The sequence below is a fragment of the Pygocentrus nattereri genome, chromosome 9 (assembly GCF_015220715.1).
Source record: "Pygocentrus nattereri isolate fPygNat1 chromosome 9, fPygNat1.pri, whole genome shotgun sequence".
NCBI classification, from domain to species: domain Eukaryota; kingdom Metazoa; phylum Chordata; class Actinopteri; order Characiformes; family Serrasalmidae; genus Pygocentrus; species Pygocentrus nattereri.
Genome location: NC_051219.1, coordinates 29,075,007 through 29,090,730, shown reverse-complemented (window position 1 = coordinate 29,090,730; position 15,724 = coordinate 29,075,007). Strand labels below are relative to the sequence as shown.

The following is a 15,724-nucleotide window of genomic DNA, read 5'->3' as shown; positions in this document are numbered from 1 at the left end:
CCTGCAGAACCACTCCTTTATTGAGTGTGTCTTGCTAATTGCCAATGATTTCCACCTGTTGTCTGTTCCATTTGCACAACAGCTGTGAAATTGATTGTCAATCAGCGTTGCTTCCTAAGTGGACAGTTTGATTTCACAGAAGTTTGATTTACTTGGAGTTATATTGTGTTGTTTAAGTGTTCCCTTTATTTTATTGAGCAGTGTATTTAGTTGAGCTAATCTTTGTTGTATAACCCCAATTTCAATGAAGTTGGGGCATTGTCTAAAACATAAATAAAAACAGAATACGATGTTTTTTCCTCAACTTTCCCAGTCTTTTGTTGCCCCTGTCCCAACTTCTTTGGAACGTGTTGCAGGCATCAAATTCAAAATGAGGGAATATTTGTAAAATACAGTAAAGTTTATCTGGCTGAACATTAAATATCTTGTTTTTGTAGTGTATTCAATTGAATATAGGTTGAAAAGGATTTGAAAATCATCATATTCTGTTTTTATTTATGTTTTACACAACGTCCCAACATCATTGGAATTGGGGTTGTACTAAGCACAGCTAGTCTCAAGCAATAAGAAAAAGTACAACACAGGTGAACACATCTGATCAATCCATAATCTGCCACTGTTCTAAGAAAATAATATAATAGAATAGATTTTACTTACTAAACTTTGATTAAAATGCATTAAATAAGTGAACTAAATTCAAGCAAAAAAAATTAAGTAAATTAATAAATATAGTTTTATAGTATAGTAAATTAATATTAATATAGTTAATAAATATAATATAATAAAGCAACCGTTAAAATGTGTTGTATTTAGTAATAGTATGCCACATTATGAGTTATGGTAGCCCATAAATATTGAGTAAATGCAAATTATTTTAACAAGAAAAACCTGTGGAAATGCCTGTGGAAATTTTATTTATATTTATTAAATATCTTGCAAAAACCGGTTTATATTTACTACAGCTGCAGTTGCCAGATCTTCACAGTGAAAATACAGCGGAAAATTATAAGACTATTCTTAAAGCTCACATGTCACACGTAAGCATAAATGAACTGATTACATCAAAAATCCTTTAGAAACAACTGCATTAACTGCCTAAGCAAAATATACACACATTATACACAATTCAGACATATTGAGTGGAATAGCAGGTAAAAGCTACAACATTGTTAACAAAATAATTTTGATCAATTTGAATTACATCACCGTGCTTAAATATATGTGTACACTTACTGGCCACTTTATTAGGTAATGCTGCCTTGTATTTACTTTTCTATCGACACACCAACACCACGTCATTGTTGCTGCATTGCTGAGAATGTTTCATGAATAATACCTGCTCTGTGGTGGCCCTGTAAAAAGGGAAACCTACCTGTTAAAAACCTAACCTACCTGAATCCTACCTGTTAAAAATACTCAGCTCTTGACAGACGTGGAGGTCTCTGGTCAATTTCTTTGTCACTTGCAGTTTGTGAAGATGGATTACTCATGCCTGCATGTAAAATGAAGAAATGAATCAGCAAAATCAGTAATAAATACTCACCATACAAAACATAAGGATAAAGAGTCCTGAACAAACAGTAAACAGTATCAAAAATAAATCTGCAAAGTAACAAGAAAAGCAAACATATATGCAAAAGCATACAAGAAAGAGCAGGTTAGTGCGAATAACACTGTACTGTCTTTTACTATAGCACACAATCCTCTACTGTTTTCATACATAGTTCTGCAAAGTAAAGAAAAAAGCTAAGCGGGTGAGTCAAATACATGTTAAAATACATAATACTGTCAGTGTCTTGTGCTAAAAGACGTAATAAAAGGCGTAATAGGTAATAATAATACAAAGAGCAATACCATAAAGATACTATAAATGAAAGTACCTGGGACCATTCCTGAACAGTTGAGAACCAGAAGCAGCAGTGGGTGGCTGTAAAAGAGAACTGAAACAGATACAGGCACATTTATGTTGGCTAACTGCATTCGTATAAGCATTCAAGCCTCTCGAATCTAGTAAACATGCTGCTTTTATAGCTTAGAGCTATTTTCAAGAAGCAGGGTGGGTAAAACACACAGCTTCTTAGTTGTTGTGTAAGACAGGTGCTGGTAATTTGAGTAAAAGCAGAAAAACTCTTGGTTAAATATTACTGAAAAGGTATTCAGTCAACATCTGTACTTCAGTCAATAAGCACCCTCCATGAGAAAACATTTAAAAACATCACAAAAACTGTTCTTTCCCAAAGGCTATTAGTCAGTCAACAGTCAATCATGAGAAACACAGACATACTAATAACCAGTTTAAAACACTGACTTCAATCAAAGACCAGACATTCATCTTAGACAATTACAAACGTAGAAAAAATAGCATAAACAAACCACCAACATGCCAGAGAAAGAGAGAGAAATAAAAGCTGCTTCCATACCTGAGAAATGCTGATGGTAGATGTAGGAAACGTGTACGTAACTTAACAGCAAGAAGAAAAGATATAGTTAAGCCTGAAAACAGTGACATAAGGAGAAGAAAGAACAGATTTCACAAACTTTAGTGTGATATAGGATTGTTAACATGTAAAATCACTTGGCAGCTTGTTGCCATTTGACCTTATTACACTAACCTAATGCTTTAACTGTACCGGTCACTCGACATCTCCCCCTCAGATTTCTGTGTTTAACCTCTGAAGTCCTGTGAGAGACGCATTGAACGTGCTCGGTGCGGTGTGAGCACGTTAGCCTGCTGGCCACCAAGCTACCAGCCCCACACGCCACAGACCGTAGTTAGCTAGGTTAGCTACTTAGTTAGCTAACTAGGTTAACTAGTCTCTGCGTTTCTGTCGTTCAAACACCAGTCAGTCACTCGATGACCGTTCAGATTTGAGCCCATCATGGTCAGCTCAGGTTAGCCGGAGTGAAATGGATGTCCAGTTATTAACTAAGCCTAAGCTCATATTTTGTAAGAGCACAGTCATGTAAGAGTTGTGATTCGCTAACTTAGCAAGTGATACTTATTTTCGTTTTGACATATAAAGAGTTCAACCTTTACAAATTTCAGGATTAGGGTTTGAATAAATATTCGTTTGAAAAGCTGCTGCTACGTGAAATAAACAATAAATTATAGACCTTCAGACGTTTCCAGAAGCGGCTCTAGGTGCGCAGCTATTGCCTCCGCAGTGAAACGTTGGGGAGCGCAATACAGGAGTAATCGGAGCACAATACAGGTGTAATCTGCTCTCCTCAATACGGGTGGGATCTTCCAGTATCACAGAGTCTGGCCTCTGTCCGTTGCTCAGCAGCAGACTCTGTAGTGTAAGTCAAAACTAACTAACCAAAACTAAAATTTGACTTACAGCAGAGGAAATCTGACATGTTTGGTGGCTGCAGTAAGTTAAAAGAATGGGCAACTTCTACAGCGGCCTACTCGTTTTCAGTAATTAAAAAGGTCTTACCTTTGAGAAGTTGGAGGACTGACCCCCTAAAACATGTAGTCACGGGTGTCCATGAGGCACAGGATGCGTTGGGCAGAAGTGTGAGGTGATTAAAACCAATGACCTCCCAATGAGTAAAATCTATCAATTTTCTGCATCGTTGTTTTTACTCATATAACCTAAGTAAATTCTACTGTATAAAATATCTGTATCACAGTTATTTTATTCAACAATTAATAAAACATTCAAGTTTATTGGATTCAGCTCTTCAGTTTCATTGCTAACTGAAAATAGTCTTTTTTATTATGTACCCATTACTATTAGTTATGTAGTAAATATTCATTAACCCCAGTCCCACTTTTTACAGTGTATGGCATTCAAAGAACCCTTTTTTGCCTCCTTTATTCCTAAAACCTTATAGTATTCTTTCACTTTCTATTAAGAAACTCTTAATTGGTAATCCATCACAGCTTGAATAAATATTTGCAGGGTTACAGATAGATAGAAGATGATCCCTTTTCATTACACAGCACAGAGCAGGGCTAAATCTTTCTGTAGAGACATTTGGAGACAATATTGACTTCACATTAGGAATGTTTTGGCATGTAAATGAGTGAGTTAAGGGGGTGAGTTCCAAACTAAAGTGCTGTTGGAAATGCTTATTATTGTTTAATAAGGGAGTAATAAGCAGCTAACTGCAGACTGTTGCTTGATAAGGCTTAATAAATACATCACACTGCCCCCATACTTAAGTGCTTCCATTATTCTAATCTTCTTGTATTTTTAGAAGTAAGAAATCTGTTCATCATGCTGTCAAGAGTATATGTGTGAAAATATACTTACATCGTTCTTATTTTTCCTTTTTAATTCATTCTACTTCTTTTGGAAAACACTTAAATGGCATGACGCTGAGAGACTCTTCTTTTTATTTATTTTGTGCAGTTATTAAACACACTTGATATGCTGATGGAATGTTCCTGAATAAGCTATTAGGCTGAAACTGTAACACACTGCTCACTATACACTCCCACCAACGAACACTGACACATTCCCTATGCAGATAGGCACACATGCCTCAGGGCTGTTCACTTGGTAAGCCACTTCATTTGTTCCTTGGCCATTCAGCAAACTCTAGAGGAACACCTTAGTCACTCTTCAAGCTCTAGTGTGCTCCAACATCAGAACCTAGGCAGGCTTCTGCACCTTCCCGGGAGAAGCTGGAGAAGCTCTCAGCTCAGATCTACAGGTGACAGTCACTGCATGCTGTGACCTCCCTGTGCTGCAGCCTAATCTACATTTCACTCTATAACCTGCTCTCCATCATCTCCTCACTGCAGCGGCTCACAGCAACCTGCCTCGTCATCCACTGAGTAAGTATGCAGATCATTCAGACCAGAGCACTGATGTGTTTTCAAAACATTCAAAATGAAAACATTTGTTTATTTATTTTCATTTCAAATGATGTTCTGTTGACTTTCTAAGTTAATACACAAGAGAACACGCTTAACTGGCTTTTTTTTCTACAAACGTTTGTGCATATTTTTAAAATGTTTTCCCCAATATGTCAAATAATTGTGTAATGTAGTTGTGTAAATCTAATAATCTTGCCAGAACGTGTGATTTGCCAGTAAAAGTACTGTATAATTTTGGAAATATAAACGCCAACAGTACTAAACTAAAAAGCAACCAGAATTTCACTTTTTTTGTTAAAAAGCAGTTAACACCCTGTGCGCTAGTTAGAAGAACAAAGTTGCATCCAGATGTCTCCTTGAAGACCCCACCAGTGCAAATAACACTGGGTTTCCGTGATGAGAGGTCGGGAAATGGATAAATGGACACATTGACATGCATAAAATTACTACTATATTATTTATTATATACTATATTATTGATATTAGTATTCATTGTAATTTTTGTGTTTTTCTATAGCAAATGCCTAAAGCCTTTGCATAAAAATGGTATTACTGTAAATAGATTATTACAGTATATTATTGATCATTTAAGAACTTCCAAATATCCTAAAAACAGTGTCTTGTATATAATAGTTATGTATAGGCTATTATTCAATGTGAAATATATATATATATATATATATATATATATATATATATATATACTGTTGTTTGTTTTGTTTTTATGACATATAACATATGACAAAATGTTATAGTTTGTTATAGACTTTGTTTTATTTTTTACTTTTTATTGTTTTGTAAAACAAATTGTCCAGTAAAACCTACAGAAACAGTGATATGACTGGAGGCATTCAACTTTTGCATATGACTATTTACATACATAGCTACAGTACTCTTGTGGAAATGTTATGATTCATAAACGGAAAGACTTTTGTTAAAATGCTAATCTCTTAATCTGCTACTGAAGGGTGAAGAGTATGCAAAGTGTTGTGCAGAGGACGCCAAATCGCTACTGATCATCAAGGAAGGAACCGTAAACTTCCAAAAGGATCCAAAGCAAATTCTACAGTAAGTTGAAGACTTTAATCTGATCAAGTGACATGATTCAGCATAGATAAAACAATAAGGGCTTCAGGGAAAGAGTACTCACTCACCCACCGTCAGATAACTATCTCATTTAAACAGCAAGGAAACGTTTCTGCAGAAGAAACGTTTCTGTGTTTGTCTTGTGTCAGCCAATCATGAAAACTATTACATTTTCCAAGGCTGTGGTTAAAATTAATTCCTGGTTAGGCAGGAAATACAACAGATGCACATCAGGACACCTGCAAACAGTTGCTTTAGGCACTGTTTTGGGTGACATGAATGCCCACATCTGACATTCTTCTAGGATTTTATAGCACAAATAGTCAAAAATGTACTTTATATGACCATTTTGCAACTTTTTCTTGGCCCTAAAACTAAACAGGCTGTTTTTGTTGCTGTTCCTTTAAGACTAATATGTAGATGAGCTCTGTACTAATTGGCTGCCCTGTACTGTGAATCATTCAAAAAGGCAACCAGTGGTGAGACACTCCTTGTAACTTCAGCACGAATGGGCAGGGCTAAACTGCTGTAGGCTGAACACAGATATATGCAAATTCAATGGATTTCTAAGACACCACTACGGCTTTGTTCACATTACCAGTCATTGCTCAAATCCGATTTTTTTCTCAGAGCCGATCTCTCTGACGATTCACACTCATTTAGGTAAGTGACTCAAATCGGTTATTACGTCCTGAAATGACTCGCATGCGCACATCATAATAACCATATGTGAATGAATCAGGTGCGTCATGAACAGCAAACAAACGAGCAGAACGAGCCTTCCTGCAAAGATAAATAACTGATCAGCTTTCAGCTGTTCATCATCACAGCGAGACAAAGGCAAAACGAGCGAGATGAGTAGCTTTTCTTCCATTCACAGGCTTTAATGTCTGTTTGCAGCGGCTGCCATGGTAACGCCGAATGACGGTGTATTTTTTTGCCCTACCTTGACTGAGATCTGATGTTTTCAGGGCTATGTGGACACAAATCGGATCTTTCCAAATCCGACCTGAGCCACTTCAGCTACATTCACATTACAAGCGTCATCTCAAATCCGATCTGTCGCAGACACAACGGTTCACATTCTTTTAAGTATGTGATTCAAACCTGCCGTTAATGTGAACGAACCCGCGTCCTGAAATGACCCGCATGCGCACAACCTACTCAGTAACAAACTTACGGTCAGAACGAGCTTCGCTGCGAAGATAATTAACTCTGATCAGCTCTCAGCTTCATTGTTCGAGCCAGGCGTAGGAGAAAATGAGCCGTGTTGCTTTTCCACCCTTTACAGGCTTTAACGTCTGTTCGGCGCTGCTGCCATGGTCGGGCTGATGATGGCGCCCTTAACTCCTCATGTGGAGCTACTGCAGTCCGCGCTAACGAACTAAGGGGACGTCTGTCAAAACAGAAACAGCATCAAGGAAAAAGGCGAGGATTTAGTTTAAGGAGGCTTGTGATTTCGTATCCACTATATAACCTGCAATCACGATGCTTGTAATTGTTTCACACGAATGAGTAGTCGGTGCGATTAGAAGTGCCCAAAATCCAGCAGCGTCATCAGTGGAAGCCAGACAAATGCTCCTGGCTATGGCTGAGTTTCTAACTGGGTAAACCAACTCTCCTCGCCTGAAGCCAGGGCTGCACCTCTTGGGGAAAGAGGGGATATGTAAATTCAAGTAATTTCTGCGTGGTGGCGTTAATTAAGCGCCTGCTGACGGCAGACGTTATCAAACGCCTGGCGCCGCCTCGCGTTTACCTGACGGCGAAAAAAACCCCTTAAACCCCTTTAAACATAGCGCGGGGTTAACACGCCGTCAAAACCCTGACGAGCTGTGACCCTCTTGACTTGCCATAGAAAAGCAACACGTCTTACTTTTTGTCGCTTTCGTTTCCCTCTAATACTGAGCAGCTGAGAGCTGATCACAGTAAACTTGCAGCGAAGCCGATCTTCTGCTGCTTAGCTTGTTTGCCGTTCATGATTCCCGTGATGTTACTGAGTAGGACGTGCACGTACGGGTCATTTCAGGACCACAGTTCGTTCACATTAATGGCAGATTTGAATCATTGACCCAAACAAGTGTGAACCAACATCTCAGAAGGACCAGATTTGAGCAACGAGGCTTATAATGCAAACGTAGCCAAAGTGGCTCACGTTGGATTTGAAAAGATCAGATTTGTGTGTCCACACAGCTCTGAAAACATCAGATCTGAGTCACGTTAGGGCAAAAAAAATCAGATCTGTGCCTCTTCAGACTAGTAATGTGAACATTTTTCATAGTTGCTTTTTCATAGTTTTCATATATACTTCCATATATAGTTTCCATACTCCAAAAGAAAACAAGGACGATTTTTCCATGATATGTGCTCTTTAACTTTTCTGATGTTTTCATAAATGTGAGTGACCTCACACCAATCACAGAAGTAGTAGAAAACTGGATAAGTTGGGCTGGAAAGAAGTCTTGGAAAAGAAGTGTGAATAGGGCAGTCGTTTCCCACGAGAGAAACTACGTCTGTTGATGAATGGAAATGTCTCGCCAGTGCCATGTTAAACAGTCCCACCTTCAGCTACAAACACTTTACACTGCAACACTATGCCAGAAGAAACTAACTCCTGAGCGAGGCTTAAACATAGACGCGCTCTTTCTTTTTGCGGCTGATGTTTGCGCTGATAACCGTTTCCTATTATTTATTGTGCATGTCAGATTATCAAAGGTTCCTCTAAGCCTTTCCATCTGGTGGCAAACACTCAGAAACCTTCAAGCAACCTTTTACGTAAGAGGCCACTGTATACATGCTTGAGCACATCAACTTTAGAAGGGCAGATGATCCTAAACTACAGCAGCCAAAGTTTCATTGTTTACTTTCTCTGCTGCTTTATTAACTACATACTTTAAAAAGATGGTTCTTCAAGGGTTCTTTAGTAGAGAAAATGGTTCTATATAGAACATGATGCATGATAAAAAGAAGTCTTTGCATGGTGATATGGCTCCTAAGACAGATGGAGAATGTGCTGTAGATGGTCCTATATAGAACCTTTTTGCAAAAGGGTTTTATATAGCACCAAAAAGGGTTCAGAAAATTTCTATATAGTACCATCTACAGCACGTTCTTCATCAGTCCGAACACTTTTATGGTGCACCAAAAATTGTTCTTCTATTCTAAGAAGCCTGACAAAGAAGCCTGGAAATAACCCTTTTTGGAGCTATATAGAACCCTTTTCAAAAAGGTTCTATAGAGAAGCTATATTCTCCATCAATCTGAAGAACACTTGCACGAAGCAAAGAACCCTTTAATTATGGAAAGGTTTCTTGGAATGTTCATGGTTCTTTAAAGAACCATTTTCTTTCCTAAAGAACCCTTGAAGAACCATCTTTTTTAAGTGTTCACCTTTAATTAAAAGTGTTTATTCACCAAGCAACCTGTAGAAGAGTCACTTGTGTAGTCTGATCTACATTAAAAATATTTGATTAAAATGCACCAATAATGATAAATATGATAGTAATTAAGAAGAAAAAGGAAGGACTATTAATAACTATTATGGCAACAACCAATCATAGTAGTACAATCAGTGATTTTATGACTGATTACTGCATCTTTCCATTTGTCATTACTGACTATAACTTAAAAAAACAACTATCCATTGACAGCAATAAAATAATTGATAACAGATCTTTTGCCACTCAACTATTCAGCAAACTCCAAAATACCCTGCATGATTTTAAAACGTGAGAGGGACATGTACCTTCCTGAATTTGCACCAGTGTTTGGTGCGACAACAATATTTACTCACACTGTACTAAAATTGAACCTTTAGTTTATTATAACTGCAACTTATCATGCAAATGGCTCATAGCCCTGCCCACTAACTGCTTGAGGTGTAGGACGTAAAAGCAATAATGCTGTCAAACAGCTCCAGAAGAAAAACAGAAAATGAAAGTGTATTGAAAAAGCAATAGAACCACAACATTGTACAGGTGTGTTATTTTACTTGGGCTAAGAAAACAGTTTGTGAAATGATCATGTGGACTATGTTTGCATATTGTGGTCACACGACTGCATATTTTTCACTGTAAATTCTCATATACTTGCATCTGTAGATTTTAAACAGTGTTATTGAGCATGTGTTTGAGGGACATGACTCTGTCTAAGTGTTTCTGCTGTCTTTGTTAAAGGAAGGTCTCTAACCAGCGTCTTTGAGACTCCAATGCAGCCCTCATACCTGGTTTTGAAAGGAGCAGGAAAATTGGGGCAAACCTGCTGCAGCAAATTTCTCAATGTTTAGTAAATGGAGTGAAATGTGCAAAATGTAACATTTACATTTTTTTTTACATGTTTTATGTGGCTCTCCCTCAAATGCCTGTGCATGAAAAAGAGAAGGGCATATTATGTCTCTTCCATGCATGCGGCACATACACTGCATGTTTGGTTGGAGGCAATATAAAGGAGAACACCCTGAAAAACAGGTTTCATTGCATTATTTGAGCCAAATGCTACAAACTATTCCTGCAATTTTTGTCTGATTTTATCAGTGATTTCAAATATGCGTTTGAAGCATTAACAATAAGAACCTGAAGATCAATCTGTCAGTTTCGAGTTCATCGGTCTCTCCTCCTCCAATAGAATATTAGTCTGGTCTTGTATGACTAGAAGTAACTGCCTGGAGGTGTTGCAAAGATGGAATAACATGTGAATGGATCTGGTTCCATTTCCAGTGATCTGATCAGCGAGAGGTATCATTGTTGATGCTTGCAATTTCCATGAGTCTCAAAAGCATTCTGATCGGATTTTGCATCTGGAGGAGAGTACCACAGGATGTGTACCACACATGTACGCTACATGTCATGCTTATTTACTGCATCAGTCTATCTCTGTGTTTGTTGTAGGACAAAAACGGTAACTGTTCATGTACACACAGTCTGTTGCAATTGTTCAGATCACATGGACTTTTAATGCAGCAAATCAGAGAGCAAGCGAAAAAATACTTTGCTGCTCTTTTGATCACATTTCGCACTTTTAACTGACCTGGACATTAAACTAAAATCCTATTGCTTTGAATGACCCTATACATTAAAATATTACAGTAAACATTAATCACTACCAAAGCAATCATAACATGCAAAATCTGTGTTTCTCACATCTTAATCAGTTGCGTACATGGGGGACATGTCCCTCTCACTTTTTAAAATTGTTCTTAAATTTTCATTCTTAATGCTGCGCACTGATTTCAAAAATTTCAGACACATTTATTTCAAAACAATGGGATCTAACTGCTCACCATGTGGCCATAAGGGACAGGGATGCAGTCTCACTTCCTGCTCTAAAATACAGGGGTGTGGCTAAAATAAGACCCTGCCTACGGACTAAAACTGTGTTTTGGTAGTGACATGAAAACCTGTGACAGCAGTTTTTACATTTTTTTATTATTTATATATTTTTATTATTATATTTTTTTTTTTTTATTATTATTTCAGACTCATGATGAATCTGCACTTTCAACTGCACTAAATACCTTTAAAAAAATGCCAAAGAAAAGTTTTTCACGTAGGTGTAAATTTCTGTAGTGCAAATTTCATTTTACTTGATAATCCTAAGATCTCAAGCTCCATTCAGCTAGAAAATATAGCTGAAGAAATCATCATTCTTGAAATAACACTGTTAGGTCAGTATGTGCCAAATTCACCAACAAAGTCATCTGTCATCTGTTTTTGTCCTCAGGTGACAGACAGTAAATGACACGAAACACTCGCATTACCAGTCTTTGCTTCATGTTTGGATCACTACTTCTCTACTTTTATGAATAACAGGGAAATGCGGGAGAGATAAAAGAAGACACTATGTTTTTATTGTGCTTCACTTAGGGTTAAATTAACCCCTTTTTGTTGGGAAAAAAACCTTGTATCACATTCTTTTCTCATGTTTGTCATTTTGACATCATTTGAAAATCCCAGCTGACATTTATATTGTGTAATTTTACAGAATTTATAAATGCTGTAAAATTACTTGGGTACTTACTTTAGTCTGGCATTCAAAGTTGAAAAGGATTTTCCTTCAGTGGAGTTAGATATGAGGTTTAGTCCAGACAGTGACAATAACAGTAATTAAAAATAACCCTAATTACATTAGCTGTGCCTAATAATCCAAATTACCAGAAGACAGCTGTTATGCCATGATAATTCATATAGAATTTCATGTACAGTTAAATAATTATTTTTTCAAATTATTCAAGATATTTAATTTTTAAACAAAATATATGTGAATGTGGCCAATTATACATTCTTAAAGTAAAGGTGCCAGAAAGGTTCTTGCACAGTGCCTTAGAAGAAACATTTTTGGTTCCCTAAAAGAACATCTGTGGATGTTTCTTTGGGGACCATTCTGGAAATGAGAGCACTACTTAAATAACCTCAACAGGAAGAGCCCATAAATCTGAAGGTGATAAAAAGGTTCTCTAAAGAACCATCCAGTGAAAGTTTCTTTAAGGGCCTGAAATGTTTTTATATCTCAAGGTTCTTTAAGGCTTGAAAAGGTTCTTCACATGCATGTCTCTTTTTCAAACCTTTTTAGGGAACAAAAAGTGCTTCTTCTATTGCTCAAAAAACCCTTTGTGGTGTCTTATTTATGTAAAGTATATGTCATGACTATTTGTGCATTGACCAATTGAACTACCTTCCAGGTCAGGAGAGGAGCCAGTGATGAGCAGCCCTGACAGGCATCATCTGTACATGGAGATCCCAGGAGTTTCCCACAGCCATGTTACTCCATGGGCTGTTGATGAACCTGCCAAGATGTTCCCTGGCTTTCCCAGCATGCCAGAGTACTTCTCCCACTTTGACATGGTGCTGGATGAGGACAAGGCCTGGCTTGTGAGAAAGACAGAGATTTCAACACCCCTCACAAAAGATGAAGAGGTGACCCACTGCAAGGAGGCCAGACAGTGCCCAGTGACTGACAGTGTGGGACTGGGTCTGTGTCCAGGGCCGAATGGACATGTGGATGTGGAAGACAAGTGTCTGGAGCAGGTGCAGGCTCTAGTGCTGGAAGAAGTGCTGAAGGACATCGAGACAGCATGCAAACTGCTCAACATTACTCCAGGTAGTCTGGAATATCCTTCAGTTTGGAGCCACAGAATGTCCTTGAGTCTCAGGATACATTGATAGAGCTTGTAATCTGGTCATTTTATAGCAGTAAGAACTATAATTGTAGTAAAACAGCATGTACTAATGTTGTACTAGTGAACAAGTACATTCTTGTTTGCACATTTTAAAATCTTTGGAACTGTTTAGGTAGTTTAGTGGTACTTAAACCACACTATATATATTACTGTGAAATGAGAGGTCAAGTACAGACCCTGTGTCGTGTTTCAAGGTGCTGTTAGTTCCAGGCAGGAAGGGCTGTTGACCTCACCCTTTGCAAATGTTTCGTGTTGACTGTCATTCTTGTAGTGACTGACTTTCTCCCTGCTGATTAGCTATGCCATTGTAGGTTAAAGAAAAGGTTACTGCAGGTAAAATGGGGTACTATTCTGTCCTATTTTAAAAACTTGCAGTATAAAGTAGAACGGTACAATAACACTTAGGGTGCAAAAGTCAGAGATCACTTTTCATTTATTTCCAGGCAAACAAATTCATATGTTCAAATCAAAAGGTAAATAAAAGCATAATAGTAAGTAAGTAACAATTCCCAGTCGTTTGGTGGGATCCAGACTCAGTTCAAAGCCACAAGCCATGTTCTTAAAGACATGGCCTTTCCTGTGTATAGGAACCTCAGGGAACTGCCCGTGGATGGAGTGTTTACTGTGCACCTATTTTAACAACAACTTACTCAGTGCTAAAGCATGTGTTAAGAAGTTGCTATGTAGCCTTTCAATAAGTGTTACAAAAGCCACACAGTAGAACACATATTCTAGTTAAGCATGGTGCCCATTCAGAGCTCACATAGCAGCTGATTTGTGTTCTGTCTTCAGACCCTACAAACTGGAGTTCAGGGCATGTTCAAAAATGGGTACTCTGGACCGAACACCTGTACAGGCTCCCGTCGGTGGGATGGGCCTTCCAGGACCTCCGTGGCAGTGACCTCTGCATGATGAGCGAGGACGATTTCAGGCAGCGAGCCTCACAGTGCGGAGATGTACTGCATGCCCACCTGGACATTTGGAAATCAGGTAAAGTGATGCTTCCTTTTTGTGATCAAATCCTTTCCATCCTCTTTTCACATGTTTTGCTATTGCTTCAAAAGTGAACCTAAAGAACCATAATTTAAATGAGATGTAATGGAAACATGTTTTTTTCCTTTAGCTGCCTGGATGAAAGGACGATGTTCCCCTGAAAACAACGATTTTCTTGGTAAGGTTCTTCTCAGCTAATCTAGCCAGAGTGAAACTAGTCGTGTTTGGTGCATATTGTAAAACACTGCAGTCAGAAAACTCACATGCTGTGGTCTTTATTGGATTCAGGAGCAGACGTATGTGGCGAAGCAGATTCATCCTGCACTGCACAACCCATCCACCTGTGGCAGTTTCTCCGGGAGCTGCTCCTCAAACCCCACAACTATGGACGCTGCATCCGCTGGCTCAACAAAGAGAAGGGTGAGGTTCTCTTTAATTGATACTGTATGTTCTGTATGTTGGCATGTAAGAGTGCACTGTAGAAAATTCTTTCTTTTCAGTGGTGGTGATAGTAATTAGAGATTACAATGTCTATAACACATATATTTACTATTCATATATATATATCAGTATATAAATCAGTTCTATTCATAATGGACACCCATCAAGTTCAAATAGCATAATGTATGTATGATGTCCCATCAACATTTATACAGCACGATTAACATAACGAACTTCAAGAGAAACTTATGAAACCTGGACCTATTTTTTTTAAGCATTTAACAGGGTGAACCTGAGTGACAGCTTCATTATTCAATAGCCTGGAGGTGTTTTTGTTTCTTTATTTACAGGTATCTTCAAAATTGAAAACTCAGCTCATGTGGCCAAACTGTGGGGAATCAGGAAAAACCGTCCAGCGATGAACTACGATAAACTGAGCCGCTCCATTCGGCAGTACTACAAGAAGGGCATCATTAAAAAACCAGATGTGTCTCAGCGACTGGTCTATCAGTTTGTTCATCCAGTATGAAGAGACCAGACAACCAGATGGTGGGGCAGTGGTGCAGTGAAAAATTCTCCACAGGGCTTTGTATTTTGAGTTTAGGTGAAGAATCAATGGATTTTGGCATAGCACTTCACTAGACCACCACAAGTGGTCCACACCACCAATGCCTCCCACCCCACTTACAATGGCAGCCTTGAAAAGCAGCAGTGGCTCTTCAACTGCCTTATTATGAGTTATTAACAACTGACCATGTAATAGACTGCACTACTGAACAACTACATGGGCCAAACTTAAAGTACAGCATATTCATAAAGCTGTCTTACTGATTACTTTGTGTCAACAGCTACAGCAAACTGCCTTTTTTCCATTTGCGTAACCTGCCTTAATCCAAAGAGAGCCAGTTTAAGATGGATCAAACATGGTTTGGCATTTATTTATGGTCTTTTCTTCATTTCACTTCTAATGCTTTACCCCCCTTTTGTATAGGTCACTGAAAATGCTTATTAAATGATTTTATGTCGTTTTCAAGTTTTCAAATATTCTCTCACGAAAAATAACCGATATCTATTATACAATTCCATCTTACAACCATTGGGAATCTCTGTGGCATCAATAAATCCTCTCTGCTAACATAGTCGCTAAGCTATAGGCTAAAAATACTAATATAACTACCAAGCTAAGGCTACTGTAACTCTTA

General features: G+C 38.1%; 1 protein-coding gene across 1 annotated transcript; it reads left to right on the top strand.

Annotated features, from left to right (window-relative positions):
* Nucleotides 1-5,813: 5,813 nt before the first annotated feature.
* Nucleotides 5,814-15,465, top strand: LOC108432241 (SAM pointed domain-containing Ets transcription factor-like). The gene is made up of 6 exons (XM_017705966.2): nucleotides 5,814-5,899; nucleotides 12,591-13,009; nucleotides 13,881-14,078; nucleotides 14,212-14,259; nucleotides 14,370-14,501; nucleotides 14,873-15,465. The coding sequence occupies exons 2-6, from the start codon at nucleotides 12,610-12,612 to the stop codon at nucleotides 15,049-15,051; spliced, it is 957 nt and encodes a 318-aa protein (XP_017561455.2). The 5' UTR covers nucleotides 5,814-5,899; nucleotides 12,591-12,609; the 3' UTR covers nucleotides 15,052-15,465.
* The last annotated feature ends 259 nt before the right edge of the window (nucleotides 15,466-15,724 follow it).